Source organism: Schistocerca piceifrons, chromosome 3, assembly GCF_021461385.2.
Source record: "Schistocerca piceifrons isolate TAMUIC-IGC-003096 chromosome 3, iqSchPice1.1, whole genome shotgun sequence".
Classification (NCBI taxonomy): domain Eukaryota; kingdom Metazoa; phylum Arthropoda; class Insecta; order Orthoptera; family Acrididae; genus Schistocerca; species Schistocerca piceifrons.
Window position 1 is genome coordinate 388,171,086 of NC_060140.1, and position 19,112 is coordinate 388,190,197.

General features: G+C 42.1%; 2 protein-coding genes across 5 annotated transcripts in view; one reads left to right on the forward strand and one right to left on the reverse strand.

Moving 5' to 3' along the window:
• LOC124787876 (mitochondrial amidoxime reducing component 2) overlaps positions 1 to 5,279 on the reverse strand; it is a 126,975-nt gene extending 121,696 nt beyond the window's left edge. The window contains exon 1 of the mRNA XM_047254849.1: positions 5,138 to 5,279. The gene's annotated coding sequence lies outside the window, so the exon portion shown is untranslated. The remainder of the gene's footprint in view (positions 1 to 5,137) is intronic.
• A 402-nt stretch (positions 5,280 to 5,681) lies between these two features.
• The window catches only part of LOC124787877 (transcription factor IIIA-like), a 91,266-nt gene continuing 77,835 nt past the window's right edge, over positions 5,682 to 19,112 (forward strand). Inside the window, exons 1-5 of one of the 4 annotated variants that reach the window (XM_047254851.1) lie at positions 5,682 to 6,036; positions 6,894 to 7,227; positions 8,630 to 8,742; positions 8,816 to 8,989; positions 9,984 to 10,138. In XM_047254851.1, coding sequence (XP_047110807.1) covers positions 6,994 to 7,227; positions 8,630 to 8,742; positions 8,816 to 8,989; positions 9,984 to 10,138 — 676 coding nt within the window. In that variant the 5' untranslated portion in view covers positions 5,682 to 6,036; positions 6,894 to 6,993. Of the gene's footprint in view, positions 6,037 to 6,058; positions 6,269 to 6,893; positions 7,228 to 8,629; positions 8,743 to 8,815; positions 8,990 to 9,983; positions 10,139 to 19,112 lie in introns of those variants that run through there. The other 3 variants (XM_047254850.1, XR_007016022.1, XM_047254852.1) reach the window with 3 other exon arrangements.

The window sequence follows — 19,112 nt, forward strand, 5'->3', positions numbered from 1 at the left end:
TTTTGCTTTCGTTGGTGTTCATCTTATATCCTCCTTTCACGACTCGGTCCATTCCGTCCAACTGCGCCCGGGTTCGCTTCCAGGCTGGGTCGGAGATTTTCTCCGCTCAGGGACTGGATGTTGTGTTGTCCTCCTCCTTCTCCTCATCATCTCATCCCCATCGACGCGCAAGTCTCCGAAGTGGCGTCAACTCTAAAGACTTGCACCAGGGGACCAGTCTACCCGACGGGTGGCCCTAGCCACACGACATTTTATTTCATCCAACTGCTCTTCCAAGAACTTTGCTCTGTCTGACAGAATTACAATGTCATCGGCAAACCTCCAGGTTTTTATTTCTTCTCCCTGGATTTTAATACCTAACCACATTTTTCTTTTGTTTCCTTTACTATATGTTCAATATATGGATTGAGTAACATTGGGGATGGACTACAACCCTGTCTCATTCCCTTCCCACCCACTGCTCCCCTTTCGAGTCTTTATAACTGCCATCTGGTTTCTGTACAAATTACAAATAGCCTTTCGCTCCCTGCATTTTACTCCTGCCACCTTCAGAATTTGAAAGAGTATTCCAGACAACATTTTCAAAAGCTTTCTCTAAGTCTACAAATGCTATAAATGTATGTTTGTCTTTCCTTAACCTCTCTTCTAAGATAACTCGTAAAGTCAGTAATGCTTGCATGTTTCTATATTTCTGTGGAATCCAAACTGATCTTCCCCAAGGTCGACTTATACCAGTTTTTCCATTCGTTTGTCTAGAATTCGTGTTAGTATTTTGCAGCCGTGACTTACCAAGCTGATAGTTCGGTAATTCTCACACATGACAGCAACTGCTTTCTTTGGAGTTGGAATTATTATATTCTTCTTGAAGTCTGGGAGTATTTTGTCTGTCTCATAAATCTTGCTCAGCAGACGGAAGAGTTTTGTCATGGCTGGCTCTCCCAAGGCTATCAATAGTTCTAGCAGAATTTTGTCTATTCCCGGGCCCTTGTTTCGACACAGGTCTTTCAGGGCTCCGTCAAATTCTTCACGCAGTATCATATTTCCCATCTCATCTTCAGGTAAGTCTTCTTCCACTTCCATAACACTGCCCTCAAGTACATAGCCTTTGTGTAGACCCTCTATATACTCCTTCCACCTTTCTGATTTTCCGGTCTTTGCTTAGGATTGGTTTTCCCTCTGAGCTCTTGATATTCATACAGGTGGTTCTGTTTACTCCAAAGCTGTCGTTAACTTTCCTGTAAGGGGCATCTATCTTGCCCCTTGCAAGGTAACTGATGATGGTCTAAGTAGAGAGGATAGAAAATGTGGACTGGCAATGGAAAGGAAAGCATTTCTGAAGAAGAGAAATTTGTTAACATCGAGTAATGATTTAAGTGTCAGGAAGTCGTTTGTGAAAGTATTTGTATGGAGTGTAGTCATGTATGGAAGTGAAACGTGGACGATAAATAGTTTGGACAAGAAGAGAATAGAAGCTTTCGAAATGTGGTGCTACAGAAGAATGCTGAAGATCAGATGGCTAGATCACATAACTAATGAGGAGGTATTGATTAGGATTGGGCAGAAGTTTGTGGCACAACCTGACTAGAAGAAGGGATCGGTTGGTAGGACATGTTCTGAGGCCTCAAGGGATCACCAATTTAGTATTGGAGGGCAGTGTGGAGGGTAAAAATCGTAGAGGGAGATCAAGAGATGAAGACACTAAACAGATTCAGAAGAATGTAGGTTGCAGTAGTTACTGGGAGATGAAGAAGCTTGCACATGATAGAGTAGCATGGAGAGCTACATCGAACCAGTCTCAGGACTGAAGACCACAACAACAACAACAACACCAGCGATATATGCTGCTACATCCTCACATTTGTTCTCTAGCCATTCCTGCTTAGCCATACTTTCCAAGTAAAGTTACTAACAAATTCCTCCAAAGAGTCACAAATCTGATGTCTTCCTTGATGGGAAGACTGGGTTACCCAATGTGATGATACAGACGTGAGTGGGTCAGAGGTGATTGGGGGGGGGGGGGGGGGGACCGGTGGTTCAGAATTTTATCGAGTAAGGTTGCACTCAAGAGTGTGATCATGGTTTTTTTTTTATTTTATGTGATAATCGTATTTCGCATTCCACAATTCCGATAGTTCTTGGTACAGATCTAATAAGTTTACGTTTTGCAATAATTCCACTGTAAACTCACTTTGAAATAGAATGTAAATTAAATTACATATTTCACATCAGTACACTAACGTATCATTTTGGTTCGGTAGAGAGAAACACGCCCAAATAGAGAGCGAACGAAGAACCACTTCCTCAGATGTACGAACACTGCGCGGGACTTGTTCGTTGTTGCTTAGCAACGCCCTTAGCGATGGGGTTTAGAGTCCACATCGGATGTGCTGCGTCCAATCTCTTCCTTGGTTTTGCGCCACGCATCGTAGCGAGTCAATTGTGGCCGATGGTTAGTCTCAGCTGGAGCGCTACAGCAGACATGTATTAATGACCTCTGCTACGGAGGCAGATAATTTTATGAAATTTCTCAGTTTTCTGCTACCAGTTTACAGTGTGTAAGCGACGCTTAGGAAGGCATTAGTTCCAGGCACTACCCATTCTCGAATGCATCTATAGCCATAGATGTGGATACATCGTTCTTGCCTCGTCAAACAATCGCGTGCCATGGGTATTTGTGCATACCACAGTCGTCAGTGTTTATCATCTTGTAACGCATAGCTATAAAACACACTTGTTTATGGAACTGACGCATTTGTATGACAGTGAGAAGGAAAATTTTAAGTCAGCCCGATTTTTTCGCTCGGTCACACACACATGTGTCAGTTCCATATACAAGTGTATTACAAGATGATCAACACTGACGGCAATGCTAAGCACAAATAAACTTGGCACGTGATTTTTTAACGAGTCGACGATGTAGTCATATCTGTTGCTATAGATACATTTCAGAACTGGGTGTACCAGAAACTAGTATACCAGAATAAAGTAATCTGAAATACAGAGTGGTGGAATGGTGTCCTCCTCCGGATTTATCGAGGCTGTGGTCCCCAGACAGAAGAAAATGACTGAAGACTCATAACCATGTTCGATACATGACTCTCGGCCTACTACCTCACAGAAAGACAACCAGCCTACCTTCGTGGAAGTGATTTATCTATTAATAAATTCTAAACTTTCTTAAATACGTTCCGTTTTCATTTTTTTTCTCATACCTAATTCGAACATTGTAGTCACTTGGGTCAGCCACAGCGCTTTGATATTTTGTATTTCTACTGCTGGTTACTTGCGTATTCACTCCTCTGTCGAGAACCAAAAATACTACATCCAGCGCAGACTCGTTGGCTTTCATTTCTTTCAACTGTTGAACGAACACTGGAGCAGTGGAATGCATTATTTTATTTTTTATTAATGAGTGGCCAATAAGAGGTTAATACCTCCAAAGAGATTCTAAACCGAAATTGTTGATGGTATAGAGTAACCAGCCACAAAGTGGTTTCTATTTTTTATACACTTCTATCATCGGACTGTTTTTTCCTTATGCCTTGACATGCACGAACCGTCATCGTTTGTGAATTGGACTATAGTCTCTTCTGAAACCATTTTAGTTTTTACGGCTCGAATACAATAACTGATTGTCGACTGCAGTGACCAGTGCAGAGGGAAGCGGCAGTGTTAGCGACGTGCGGTCACCCCGAGATCCCAAGCTCTGCATTAACTTAAAAAACAAGTAATAGCAGAAATAGGCTTTGAGAGCAGACTTTGCCTAAGTTAGTCCATGATAAATATCGACGGAACTGCACATCACGAACGATTGCATAACAATGCACTGCTCACTTCACTTTCGCAGATTTGGATAAGAACTGTCTAAATTATTACTAGATTTCCAAAATCAGATGCATTTCGGAACAAATGAAAACGAAAATTTATGCTAATATCATTTGGAACGAGTGGTACGTGTTATACATACATTAATACTACCAACAGATCGTATGTATAATACAGACACGTATATTAGGTTTCATAATCCACAAGTCGGAAAAGCGTGGAGCTTAATCATTTCACTTCGTATCAGTCACAACTATTCTGCAAAACAGAATAACGGAGCTTCATAATGAGGTGTTGTTCGCTATCAGGGGCGAGAGAGAAACTGAACGCTATTACTGTTCAGGAAGTGCGCCAAATAATCTACATATGAAGCTTTGTTATTTTGATGTGCACAATAATTGAGTGTAATACGGATGTTATTCCGCGTTCGATCAGGTGTTACATGTGAAAGGTTTATTGTTCAAATCTGTCAGGTAAGTAAGAATTTATAACATGGCACTCTGTCATGTTTCCTACGACATACTGCATTTCTGCTATTGGTTGTCGCCTAAAAATATTATTTGCTCATAACATTCTTTATTTTTCTTGTTCGGTCCAAACACGCAAAAGTAATGTAGGACAAAGAATATTCGCCAACAAATTCTGTAATAATTTTCGTCTCTGTACGGTAATTGTTGTTGTTGTGGTCTTCAGTCCTGAGACTGGTTTGATGCAGCTCTCCATGCTACTCTATCCTGTGCAAGCTTTTTCATCTCCCAGTACCTACTGCAACCTACATCCTTCTGAATCTGCTTGGTGTATTCATCTCTTGGTCTCCCTCTACGATTTTTACCCTCCACGCTGCCCTCCAATACTAAATTGGTGATCCCTTGATGCCTCAGAACATGTCCTACCAACCGATCCCTTCTTCTGGTCAAGTTGTGCCACAAACTTCTCTTCTCCCCAATCCTATTCAATACTTCCTCATTAGTTATGTGATCTACCCATCTAATCTTCAGCATTCTTCTATAGCACCACATTTCGAAAGCTTCTATTCTCTTCTTGTCCAAACTATTTATCGTCCAGTAATACCAATTGCATTTTGTTCTTTACGCTTGCTGTACGAGACGTGCATCGGCTTATACACGAATTCATTTTAGCACTTACCAGCAGTTATTTTATTGTACCGGTACATTAACACTTGCACTTTAGCAAATAATTGTGCTTCTACTGGTAGAATATCTACGCGAAGACATGATACGACAAGCAAAATATTTGGTAAACAGAACTTGTGAACACCTACTACATAGTTTTTCAACACTGTAATACTCACCTTCCGAGGGTATTCAAGAACCGGTACAACCCCACTCGTTCTATGTAAAACGAAAATAAGGCGCTATTTGCTTGTTGTGGGGATAATATGGAGCAGATACCCACTACGCTGGTCAAAATATTAGCTTACGAAGTTCCGAGTCAACAACGCTACAACTTACTTTTTAAAAAAAATATATATGGGAAGTAATTTCTTTTACAGGAAAAAATAATCTCGACGCTGTAAATGCTATCCTCAAGTTATATACTTTCATACTTCCAAATAAATTAGTTTATATTGAAAATATTAAGGCATATTATATACCGATAAGTATACCTAAAATACTTGCAATTTAACATTATTCGAAAATGCATTCTATTTAACCACAGTAAATTATTGCTTTACTTTTCTTTGTGTTCGTGTTAAGTATGTGTGTAATGTTGGCAGCAATCGAGGACGGCCGAAATAACTCCCCGAAATAACAGGTTCGTATGAGCAGTTGCCAGCGGGCTCGTGCGCATGCGCAGAGCTGAATTCGCGTATGAGCAGTGCCTTCCTCCCGCTTCTGGCTACTTGGAGCGTGGCTGTTTGGTGTACGAGCAGTAGCAGCAAGTAGCCAGAAGCTACCCGGAAAAATTTTCCTGCCCATCACAGTCCGCTCACGGAAGACTCGCACCTTCAATTTGCTCTTCCGTCATTGGCTAGAATAGTCTCTAATCTCTTTGCTTACTTGTCCTTCACAACTAGTCGCCATCTTGTTTTAGTAAGACGCTGACGCAGGGTGCCAACTTTAGTGGACCCTCATCCGTTCCGTAAATTCCGTATCAAGTATAGCACTGTGAAAGTGTGAAGCACACGGCAAAGAGTGCTTTCCATTCAACTTTTGCTCTATATTTTGCAGTATTTGTTCAATAATTTGGGTAAAATTTTACTTACTACTCTGGCGACGTAGTGTTGTGATGTTGGCAACGACCCTGTCAGGAAGTAAATTATTAATGTTGTTGCTTGTCTGTGGTTGACGGGTTGTTGTATGACTGTATGTTCTCCTGTCCGCTGGGTAAATTAATTATTATCGTAAAGCGAACATTTCATAACAAAATATTTCCATTAATGTAAACGTCACATAATTCCCAGAATGAAACCGCCGTTGCCGTAAGTAGAATTTAACAATAATATACCGCAGGTAATATGTGTTTAAAGATTATAAGTATTTGAATGGAACCCTAAAAACGCAGTGTGGAACGAGTTTATTAACTTATAAATTTTGATACTCATGAAGTAGTGTTACACGCTTTGTTTACCCGAGTTTTAATTGGAATTCTACACACGCATTGAGAGCACTTCGCATGTAGAAAATAACGGTATGGAATAATTGAGAAATTTCGTAACATCACTAATTCATTTTTAGCCCCACGTATAGAAGAAATATCTTCGGGCTGTAATTTGTCGTAAGTAACAGTACAGGCAAAAATAGTTTCTGCAGTTACTCTAGCTGTAGAAACTGGTGTACCTTCGGATCAAGGATAAAATTTCTCTCACATTTATTTTGAAATTGTCGTTTTTATGGCTGTCTTATTCCTTTAAAACTGTTTATGAGTAACATTACATCGAATAACATGATGTATAGCCTACAAATATCTGAGAGTAAGTTCCTTCTAAGTGTCAAGAAAGTTTAAGCTTTGCAACTCCTGATATTCCATTACATTATGTGGATGGAAGATTGTGTGTGCTTATTAAATGCTTAATGTACTGTAATAAACAATTGCCTTATTTTCAGGAAGCCTGAATTTTTCTGAAGATAATGTATTATTGAGATAAACGAGGAACTAGTAGTTTTTTGTGATACTTTCCCTTTCTGGGTTCATTTCGTAAATTCAATGGGTCACAGCTCAGAATCGGGCGAAACATCCGCCACAGACACAGGAGACAATGTGGATTACACTGATGCTAAAGGGTATGATTCCAGTGCATTTGTGAAGGTAGTAGTGTCAGACTCTGAAGATGACTCAAGTCCTACAAAAAAACAGCACACTTGCCACTATCCTGGGTGCAACAAAGAGTTCAGTAGGCCATGGCGCCTGGCTGCCCACCTGTCTACACATACTGGGGAGGTAGGTTCTAAATTATTTTGCTGCAAATAAAATTTCATGTAGACTATGCAGTTTGAGTCGTTATTTTATTTAGCAAATAATGATTTACAAATGTTCTGTGTGTCCTTAGTTAAATTGTGCAACCTGAAGGTCTATTGAACATAGGCTTCCTGAGAAACAAAGTAAATACCTATACAGAACAGAAGACTGAAATAATTACCATCCTATGGGGAAAAAGTTAATTCCTTGTGTGCAGAGAAAAGTAATGCTGAGAGCTTGGTTGTGGCCACTTGTTAGTGTAAGAAACACTATTCTGTCCATTGAAGAATTCAGGATTGCTGCACTAAATATACCAGATAGTGTTGAATAAATTGCTGCTGTTGGTTTTCATTCTGGGCACAATAAAAGTATACCATTGCATGACTTATTAGTTACGGTTACCTGATATTTTATCGAATACCACCACTATTACTCGAACTTCCTATTTCAATCATGCGCGGAATTCATAGTGCTTTGTAGAGTACATATAATTTCTTAACTAGTGGTTTTCTGTATGTCCTTTTAAGCTGTGTGACAAGTTTTCATTAGCTCTTGATTAGTTTTTTCTTGACTGCTACTGAATAAGCAACTGGAAGTACCCAGTGTGCGCCATTAGTCATAATTAGTGACAAAAGACTTCATCAAATATATTTGTAAATATACACAAAAACTTTGTGACTGGCCAAAACTCATACATTGTCAGAGGATAAAGAGGAATATTCCATGGTAGATGTCAACTTTGACCAGTAATGTTGGAAACGTGTAACGAATGTCATAAACAGCGTGGTGACTGTAATGTGATATCTGTGGTATCAGTCTTGTCACAACAATCAGGTTTTTTACTTCTATATTCATTTGCTTCATCAGCTATTACCAAACTGAAAATACACACCAAAATGTGACATCGCAGCAGCCCTTAGGATTACATCACTGGTGAAAGCCAATGACTAGTATCGAATATGGTCCTCTAGGCCTATGTTGGCCACCTGGCATTTGTAGTAATTGCAATTAACATGGTACAGAAAGTAAATGATTCCATTCCAGCACCCCCCCCCCCCCCCCCCTGCCGCGACCCTCAACTCTAGATTTGCAGAATGTGGGTGAGAGGCATGAAAATTTCAATTAGGCAGACATTATAATCAAAATTTTACCTTTGGTTTATTTAAAAGAGCATGTACATGTATCTTCTTCGTTCCTGAGCAGAATAACTGAATTTGTAAACATACTGGAAACACAGGTAAAAAATTGGCACCCATCACAAATGTAGAAGGTACTTTGTGGTTACCCGTTTGTGGCAAAAATAGTGGCATTTTTACTCATTGCATTGTGATATTCTGTTAAGTTAGTTATTTAAAATGATATTAATTGTGAAATTATTTCACAGCTTCCATACAAATGCAGTTTTGATGGTTGTGACAAAGCATACACTACTAACAGCCATCTCAGGAGGCACATAGCGAACACCCATCAGCGCAAAGAACTAGAAATTTTGTTCAGGTAATTGGAGTTTCAGGAGATATTCCTGCTGTTGTAATATTACTGTATAACAGAAGTCACTGTGGTGTTGCAGATGCCCATTCCCAGGATGTGAGGCTAAGATGAAAAGCCAATGGAACATAAACAAGCATTTCAAGTCAAAACATGAACCAAAAGCTTTTAAATGCACTGTGTGTGTGGAGAGTTTCCGGAAGCACAGTCAGCTTAAAGCACATATGTATGAGCACACTGGTGTGCCACCTATTCAGTTAGTACCAATTTTCTAGCCATTAATATGCATTCTAGTTTAGTTACTAGTTACACTGTAAAGGGTTAAAGTTTCTTTTCCATTTTTCCACATTTAACCATGTATTTCACATTAAACTGTTACATTGTGAGATTAGGTGGATAAACTAGATTTATTTAAATTCAGATTCTTTTAGTAACCTATCCAAATGGACATAAAGGCGTGAGATGTTTTACAGGAATTTTTGATAATGAATTTTGCCTATTTCTCTTCCTATAATTTTCATTCTACTACTGGAATATGGATGCACATGTCCTTAGGAAATGTAAAGAATAATAATAATAAAAAAAAGGCAGATACTTAGTGAAAAGTCAGGAGGAGGAGGTGGTGGTGGTGGTGGTGGTGGTGGTGGGGTGGTGGTGGTGGTGGTGTCATTGGGCAAAGTTGATATTAGTTCTTGATGGGGTTTGAAAAAGAACTGTCATGACATGTGATGGATTCTACATGATATAGTTAAATGTGAAAATTTGTCAAGTTAAATGTGAAAATTTGTCAGGTTGTTGTGTTTTGTTGTTGTTGTTGTTGTTATATTTTATTTTTTCCTCTGCCACTGGTAGAACGGTAATTCTGCACTCTTTGATATCACTGAAGCCATGGAGCCCTGGAATACAGTGAAGTTTCCTATTCCATTGGCTCCAGTGCCAGTCGGCTCACGGTTTTATTCTTGATTTCTTGTTAGTTGACAGGTTGAAATTATTGTAGTGTAATGTGACCAATGTATGTTTTTTTTGTGCTGCTTGAAAACTTATATGCTTCAACTCCTAGTGAGGAAAATCAGATTACAGAGGTATGAAATTTATTATTTATTCCATCATTTAGACCACTGAGTTTAATAAAGAAAGATGCACAAATACTTCCAGAAGTTATTGATTTTTGTATAATTTTGCTAATAAGCAAGCATTTCATTCTTTTATGTTCTGTTTGTATAGTTTTAAATCGGCACTGGTCCTTACAGATGCACGATATGTAATGCAGGATTTCTGAAAATTGGGGATCTCAACAGGCACATGCGATGTCATAAACAACACACATGTTCCAATGGTGAATGTAGGCAGGTTTTTGAAACATGGACACAGCTTCGAAAACATGTGGCACTTGAGCACCCAAAAGGTATGCCAGAGTTTTATGTAAAAACAGAGCAATTCTGATCAGAATTTTTAGTCTAATCAATTTAGAAAGAATGTTATTCCACAGTTGTAGATTCAGTTGTTCATAATGTGCAAGCAGGTCTTCACATTACATTGTAATTCCAGTGTCTCTATCCTTTTCCGTGTTTGTTCCAGTTGTTTATCTTGATAAATTGTAAAATTTCTGAAGGATTAAAACCTGAAAATGTTATTACTCTTGTCTATGAAATGTTATGATAGTGAAACTCACATCAATTATGCTCACTGAGTTCTAGATAATGAAGCCTAATATAGTCTTCTTTTTCAAACAGATTGTATCATTCTGTCAAATGGACAACCTCATTTAGTCTTAATTGCATTTTATTGTGCCATAATTTAGGAGTAAAAGTAATAACTAGCCAAATTTTGTGTGTGTGTGTGTGTGTGTGTGTGTGTGTGTGTGTGTGTGTGTGTGTGTGTGTTTAAGTCCAGAGAACTCTGAAGTCTCGATGTCAACTGCTTGGAGACTGGCCAGGTTGTTGTTGTTGTTGTTGTTGTTGTTGTTGTGGTCTTCAGTCCTGAGACTGGTTTGATGCAGCTCTCCATGCTACTCTATCCTGTGCAAGCTTCTTCATCTCCCAGTACCTACTGCAACCTACATCCTTCTGAATCTGCTTAGTGTATTCATCTCTTGGTCTCCCTCTACGATTTTTACCCTCCACGCTGCCCTCCAATACTAAATTGGTGATCCCTTGATGCCTCAGAACATGTCCTACCAACCGATCCCTTCTTCTGGTCAAGTTGTGCCACAAACTTCTCTTCTCCCCAATCCTATTCAATACTTCCTCATTAGTTATGTGATCTACCCATCTAATCTTAAGCATTCTTCTGTAGCACCACATTTCGAAAGCTTCTATTCTCTTCTTGTCCAAACTATTTATCGTCCATGTTTCACTTCCATACATGGCTACACTACATACAAATACTTTCAGAAAGGACTTCCTGACACTTAAATCTATACTCGATGTTAACAAATTTCTCTTCTTCAGAAACGCTTTCCTTGCCATTGCCAGTCTACATTTTATATCCTCTCTACTTCGACCATCATCAGTTATTTTGCTCCCCAAATAGCAAAACTCCTTTACTACTTGAAGTGTCTCATTTCCTAATCTAATTCCCTCAGCATCACCCGACTTAATTAGACTACATTCCATTGTCCTAGTTTTGCTTTTGTTGATGTTCATCTTATATCCTCCTTTCAAGACACTGTCCACCGTTGAACTGCTCTTCCATGTCCTTTGCTGTCTCTGACAGAGTTACAATGTCATCGGCAAACTTCAAAGTTTTTATTTCTTCTCCATGGATTTTAATTCCTACTCCGAATTTTTCTTTTGTTTCCTTTACTGCTTGCTCAATACACAGACTGAATAACATCGGGGAGAGGCTACAACCCTGTCTTACTCCCTTCCCAACCACTGCTTCCCTTTCATGTCGCTTGACTCTTATAACTGCCATCTGGTTTCTGTACAAATTGTAAATAGCCTTTCGCTCCCTGTATTTTACCCCTGCCACCTTCAGAATTTGAAAGAGAGTATTCCAGTTAACATTGTCAAAAGGTTTCTCTAAGTCTACAAATGCTAGAAATGTAGGTTTGCCTTTTCTTAATCTTTCTTCTAAGATAAGTCGTAAGGTCAGTATTGCCTCACGTGTTCCAGTGTTTCTACGGAATCCAAACTGATCTTCCCCGAGGTTGGCTTCTACTAGTTTTTCCATTCGTCTGTAAAGAATTCGTGTTGGTATTTTGCAGCTGTGACCTATTAAACTGATAGTTCGCTAATTTTCACATCTGACAACACCTGCTTTCTTTGGGATTGGAATTATTATATTCTTCTTGAAGTCTGAGGGTATTTCGCCTGTTTCATACATCTTGCTCACCAGATGGTAGAGTTTTGTCAGGACTGGCTCTTCCAAGACCGTCAGTAGTTCCAATGGAATGTTGTCTACTCCGGGGGCCTTGTTTCGACTCAGGTCTTTCAGTGCTCTGTCAAACTCTTCACACAGTATCTTATCTCCCATTTCATCTTCATCTACATCCTCTTCCATTTCCATAATATTGTCCTCAAGTACATCGCCCTTGTGTAGACACTCTATATACTCCTTCCACCTTTCTGCTTTCCCTTCTTTGCTTAGAACTGGGTTTCCATCTGAGCTCTTGATATTCATACAAGTCGTTCTGTTATCTCCAAAGGTCTCTTTAATTGTCCCGTAGGCAGTATCTATCTTACCCCTAGTGAGATAGGCCTGTACATCCTTACATTGTCCTCTAGCCATCCCTGCTTAGCCATTTTGCACTTCCTGTCGATCTCATTTTTGAGACGTTTGTATTCCTTTTTGCCTGCTTCATTTACTGCATTTTTATATTTTCTCCTTTCATCAATTAAATTCAATATTTCTTCTGTTACCCAAAGATTTCTACTATCCCACGTCTTTTTACCTACTTGATCCTCTGCTGCCTTCGCTACTTCATCCCTCAAAGCTACCCATTCTTCTTCTACTGTATTTATTTCCCCCATTCCTGTCAATTGCTCCCTTATGCTCTCCCTGAATCTCTGTACAACCTCTGGTTCTTTCAGTTTATCCAGGTCCCATCTCCTTAAATTCCCACATTTTTGCAGTTTCTTCAGTTTTAATCTACAGGTCATAACCAATAGATTGTGGTCAGTGTCCACATCTGCCCCTGGAAATGTCTTACAATTTAAAACCTAGTTCCTAAATCTCTGTCTTACCATTATATAATCTATCTGATACCTTTTAGTATCTCCAGGGTTCTTCCATGTATACAACTTTCTTTCATGATTCTTAAACCAAGTGTCAGCTATGATTATGTTGTGCTCTGTGCAAAATTCTACCAGGCGGCTTCCTCTTTCATTTCTTAGCCCCAATCCATATTCACCTACTATGTTTCCTTGTCTCCCTTTTCCTACACTCGAATTCCAGTCACCCATGACTATTAAATTTTCGTCTCCCTTCACAATCTGAATAATTTCTTTTATTTCATCATACATTTCTTCAATTTCTTCGTCACCTGCAGAGCTAGTTGGCATATAAACTTGTACTACTGTAGTAGGTGTGGGCTTCGTATCTATCTTGGCCACAATAATGCGTTCACTGTGCTGTTTGTAGTAGCTTAACCGCATTCCTATTTTCCTATTCATTATTAAACCTATTCCTGCATTACCCCTATTTGATTTTGTGTTTATAACCCTGTAATCACCTGACCAAAAGTCTTGTTCCTCCTGCCACCGAACTTCACTAATTCCCACTATATCTAACTTCAACCTATCCATTTCCCTTTTTAAATTTTCTAACCTAACTGGCCAGGTAGCATCCTGTAAAGCTGTCCAGTGAAAGAGTGCCAGGAAAGCAGGGCAGTGGCATATGCCTCGTGTAGGCGAGACAGTGCCGACAACAACAGTGCTACATGCGGCAAGCATAGCGCCATGTGGTACTGGTGCGGCTGCTGGAAGTGTGGTGTCCCACCCCACATTCATGTTACTGGTGTATGGGAAGGGCAGCAACTTTTGGTAAACCGCTGTGTGGTTGGTGGGAGGGGCATAGCCAAAGCACAAGGTACAGTATCCCTTTTTATTGATGAGGAGATGGTGGAGAAATAGTGCTGTGTGACCTGCAGCTGTGAAGTAGGCAGCAGCTGAGAATACTGCGACTATTCTTCCCCAAAGAAGAGATGACAGAGCCATCACAAAGAGAGTAGTGCTTTCTGTAGAGCAAAGGCATCCCAGAGCAGGATGGCAGACCCAGGGATGGGTACAAGCAACAGCAGAAGCCTGGTACTGGAGGCAGGGCCAGTGGTTAGTGGCACAGAGGCAGCCACAAAGAGGGAAAGGGGGGAGGGGTGTGTCTGCTCAAAGAAGCACCATAAGGTATTGTGGTCAAGAAGGAGCAGCAAAGCTTTCAAGACCGTAGAACAAGAATTCTGGGTGAGCTCAGCTGGTGTCCCGTTGAGTTTTTCCTTATGAGAAAAGGCAGGCATTCTATGCAGAGCAGAAGGTCCTTGATGCCACAGGAAACAGTCAGAAATGGAGACTTCCTGGAGAGCAACCAGTTCTGGGTGGTGCAGTGTGGGGTCCTGTAATGCACACGACATGCACTGTGAAGTCACCTGTCAGAGAAGAAAGTAAGAGCCTGACGTGAGTGTGACCTACACACAGAGGGTAAGAGTCCTGGGAGAGGGGGGAGGGTGCCAAGGGTGTGGACTGAGCATCAACAACGGGCAGGAAGGTAGGCTTAATCTCTCAGCAGGGGACATACTGAGATCAGCGGAGTGACACAACCCTGAGATGGAGGAGAGTTCACGGAGTGATCAGGTGCTGAGAGCACGGGAAGTAAAAGAGAGGGTCTGATGGAGGGGGCGTAAGGGTGGGCTGGGGGTCCTGAAGCTGGGGGCCTGGGAGTAGAGCTGGCAAGGGTGTTGGAGCCCGAGCAGTCAGTGCAGGAGGTGGAACTGCTGACGGCAGAGGAGCTGGAGGAAGGCAGGAGACAAGCCTTTGGATGAGTGTTATGGAATGCAGAGGTCTTTAAGTGTTACATCCATGCGAGGAAGGCAGGTCAGGAATCCAAGGCATTGTTGAAGTCGTGAGGAGGTGGAGGCTGCTTCATCCATGCCTGGGCCAGGGCAGTGTCGGGAACAGTTGAGCTGTTGTCAAAGAAGAGTGGAAGCACACTGTATGGGTCTTTCACTTAGGCTATAAAGGTTGCATATTGCCAACAATATATCACAATAATGTTGTCTGACAACATTGTGGCCACACAAATTGCAGTTACGTGTGCTCTAACATTACAACCGCCCACACCCAGCAGTGTTTGTGGTGCCACATTTTTGGTGGAGAAGTAATTACAAATGGCTACACTATTGCCAGAAAATGGACAAATGGAAGGATGAGACCTGGTGGAAGTAAGAGTGGCTGTACTGCTTTCAAATAACACAAGAAATAAAGTTATAAATACCAAGAGAAATTGGGCTTTGTGGATACGTCATTTTTTCCAGTAAGTGGAATGCTGTTGATAATTTAACTAATGTATTGATGCTGTTCTGGAATCCTACCAGACTGTCGAAAAATGATTTTGAATTTCTTGTGCAAGTAACTGGTCCAAGAAATGCTAAAACTACTACAAATAGAAGGCAGGGTATACCAATTACAACCTGACTGGTGATAATGCTCTGGTTTTTAGCTGTTGGCGATACATACAAAAGTTTTTTGTACCACATCAAAGTTAACTATTCATCAGTAAACCTCTTGGAATGGTTAGCATATTGGACTCACATTCGGGAGAACAGTGGTTCAAACATGTGCCGAGCTGTTCTGATTTGGGTTCTCTGTGATTTCCCTAAATTGCATAAGGCAAATGCAGGGATGGTTCCTTTGAAAGGGCGCTGCTGCTTTCCCTCAGCATCCTTGCATAATGCAAGTTAGTGCTCTGACTCTAATAACCTCATTGTTGACGGGACGTTAAACACCAGTCTCCTCCTCCTCCCCTCCTACAAGCCTTTTGGTATCAAGAGCGCATAATGCTTTGGTAGAAGTACTTCATCAAGAAAAGTTGCATTCCCCCCCTCCCCCCCCCCCCCCCCCCCCACACACACACACACAGGTAATACCATCAATTCCTACTTCAGATATGCCTCAATATTGTATGAAACTTAGTGTAAATGACCTGGAAGATCCAGGGAAATCCTGGGAATTTTTTTATCTGGGAGAAAACCAGGAAAAACCCAGGAATTTTGCAGAATACCGGGATTTTTTTAATATAGTTTTCAGTAAAAGTTTTGTAATTTTAACTGCTAAGTAAAAAAGGATATTACTGTATACCACTACTGGAGCAATAAAACGTTAATGAGAGAAAAAAAAACTTAAGTTGGAAAGGTAATGTGCCATGTACAACAACACACAGTGCTCATACTAGCATCTGCCAGCAGCAAAATGTGCCAAAGGCTTTAGGAAGACTATGCAATGCTTCATAACAACAAATTGCCTCTGATGAGCGTGACAGGCCTGAGTTAGAACAGGGGTTAGAATAGGCCCAAGGTATTCCTGCCTTTATGTGATGGTCCCCTGCAGGGTTTGATCTCCATTTTTCAAAATTTTCCCGAAGATGGAGCCAATTGGCAAAAGGTGCCTTCCATGGTGCACCTTATCCATCATGCATTGAGATGTTTTGCCTACTTTCTCATCATGGTATTGCGGTCCCTCTCATCCTCCATCCTTTGAATAAGGACACCTTCCTGGGTGCGATTTCCTCCACTTGCTATGCAGTGTCGTTCTCTGTGCCAACGATGACCATTAAATTCTTTGCACCGCATATCCAGCACTGTAGCCAGTCCGTTGTGATGGGGCCGCCATGTACCCTGTTGGTTGTAGCCCCTTGACTACACAGGGATAGCTCTGCTGATGCCTGCACCGTTAACTCCCCACATATGCCAAGGAGTAGATGCCCGTGACCCTGGGGCATCGGGATTCCCAGCAATGGCCATCCTGCCAGGAGGCCTTTGCTGCAGCTGCGTGGCGCCCTTGGGGAGGGCCCCTGGTTGGAGTGGGTGGCATCATGTGGGATAATGTGTGATGAAGCGTACCAAGTCATCAATTGCTGGTGATGAATGCCAGCAGTCTCTTCAGTGTTCCAAGTCTCAGTACAATGCAAGGAAAATGATCCTAAATCATTCCCCTCCCTGGCCACACCATTGGAGGAATGCCAGTCTAAGGATGGCAGCGAGCCTTATCTGCCCCAGTACGTCGTATATACGAGAGCTGATGGGGACTCCTTTGTCTCAATGAAGCCTCAGATTTTTGTGGAGCATTTAGATGACAAGTTTGGGAAGGTGGAGGGCTTGTCCAAATTACGGTCAGGATAAGTCTTGATAAAAAGGCATCCTCTGCCCAGTCACAGGCATTACTCTCTTGTGACAAGCTAGGGGATGTTTCCATTACCATCAAGCCTCATGAGAGCTTAAATATGGTCCAGGGTATTATATTCCACAGGGACCTTCTTTTGCAGTCTGAGGAGCTGCACGCCAATTTAGAAAGACAAGAAGTTCATTTTGTCCGGTGCGTTCATCGGGGTCAGAGAGATAATGAGGTTGCCACCAGTGTCTTCATGTTGGCATTTGGGGGTGACACTTTTCCTGAGAAGGTCAAAGTAATGGTCTACTGCTATGATGTCAAGCCATACATCCCTCCCCCTATGTGCTGCTTCAAGTGCTGGAAGTTTGGCCATGTGTCTTCCCGCTGTACTTCCAGCATCACATGTCGAGATTGTGGATGTCCATCCCCTCCCAATCCTCCATGTGCCCCGCCTCTGATCTGTTTCAACTATGGAGAGCATCATTCCCCTTGCTCACCACACTGCAGTATTTTACAGCGAGAAACGAAAATCGTGAAATAAAAGACCATGGCCCGACTGACTTACACTGGGGCCAGAGGAAATTTGAGTGCCTACATCCTGTGGCTATGACCTCCTCTTATGCTGCCACTACGAGAACAGTTGTAGCCCTGTCAGTTCTGCGAGTTCCAATCAGCTCTCAGAGCCGGAAGACTACACCTGCCCCCTAGATGGTGGGGGGCACTTCCCTACCTGCTGCTCCTGCACCACCCACCTCAGGAGCACTACCCCCCCCCCCCCCCCCCCCCCCCCCCGCCCCCCCAACCATCAGGGACACCAGTCCTCATTTCTCAGCCAGAGAAGCGTAAGTTTTCTTCGGCTCCTCTTGCTAGGAAGGGTCCCTTGGGTCACTCCCTTCCCAGGTTTCTGCTAGTGGGAAAGATGACACCTGCCAGTGGCTGAAGTGCCCAAAAGCAGCTGGTCGTACAGCTTCACCATCATCCTCAGTCCCGGAGACTGAATCAGTGAAGCCCTTCAAGCCAGAGAAACCCATGGATCAGCAAGAGAAATCCAGAAAGAAGACCCCCAAGACCAAGGGAATTGCGGTGGCACCCACACCACCACTGCCTACAAGCTCTGCGTCTGAGGATGAAGTGAAGATTCTGGCATCTGCTGAGGATCTAGATCTCACCCTACCATCAGACATTATGGATGTAGCCTGTTCAGAAAATAAGTTGGTGACCGTGAGGTGTAGACTGACTCATTGAGTGTTTCATGCCTTCCCAGTCTCACGATCCCATCATCTTCCACTGGTATTGTGGCGGTTTTTCCCACCACCTGGCTGAGCTGCAGCAGCTGTTCAGCTTAACACCTGCTTTCTGCATTGCCCTCCAGGAAACCTGGTTCCCGACAGTGCAGATCCATGCCCTTCGCGGCTACAGGGGATATTACAAGAACCGTAGCAAAAATAATAGTGTGTCAGGTGGAGTATGTCCTGAACTGTTTATGTTGTGAACCTGTGCCCACTCGAGCTGCTCTTGAAGCTGTGGCTGTCAGGATATGGACAACGCAGGAAATAACTGTCTGAAACGTATATCTCCCTCCAGATGGTGTGGTACCCTTGAACATATTGGCTGCGTTGATTGATTAACTTCCTAAACCTTTCCTACTTTTGGGAGATGATAACGCCCATAACCCCCTTGTGGGGTAGCACCATGCTTATTGACCATGGCAGAAATGTTGTAAATTTACTGTCTCAACTCAACCTCTGAACGTTAAATACTGAGGCCGCCACACATTTCAGTGTGGTTCATGGTAGTTACTCGGCCATTGATTTATCAATTTGCAGCCCAGGACTTCTCCCATCTATCCCTGGATAGCACATGACGCCCCATGTGGTAGTGACTACTTCCCCACCTTCCTGTCACTAACGCCGGCGTAATGCCCACAGACACCATCCCAGATGGGCTTTAAACAAGGCAGACTGGGAAGCTTTCACCTCTGCTGTCACCGTTGAATCTCCCCCACATGGTGCCATCAATGTTGTGATTGAGCAGGTCACTTTAACGCTAATTTCTGCAGCG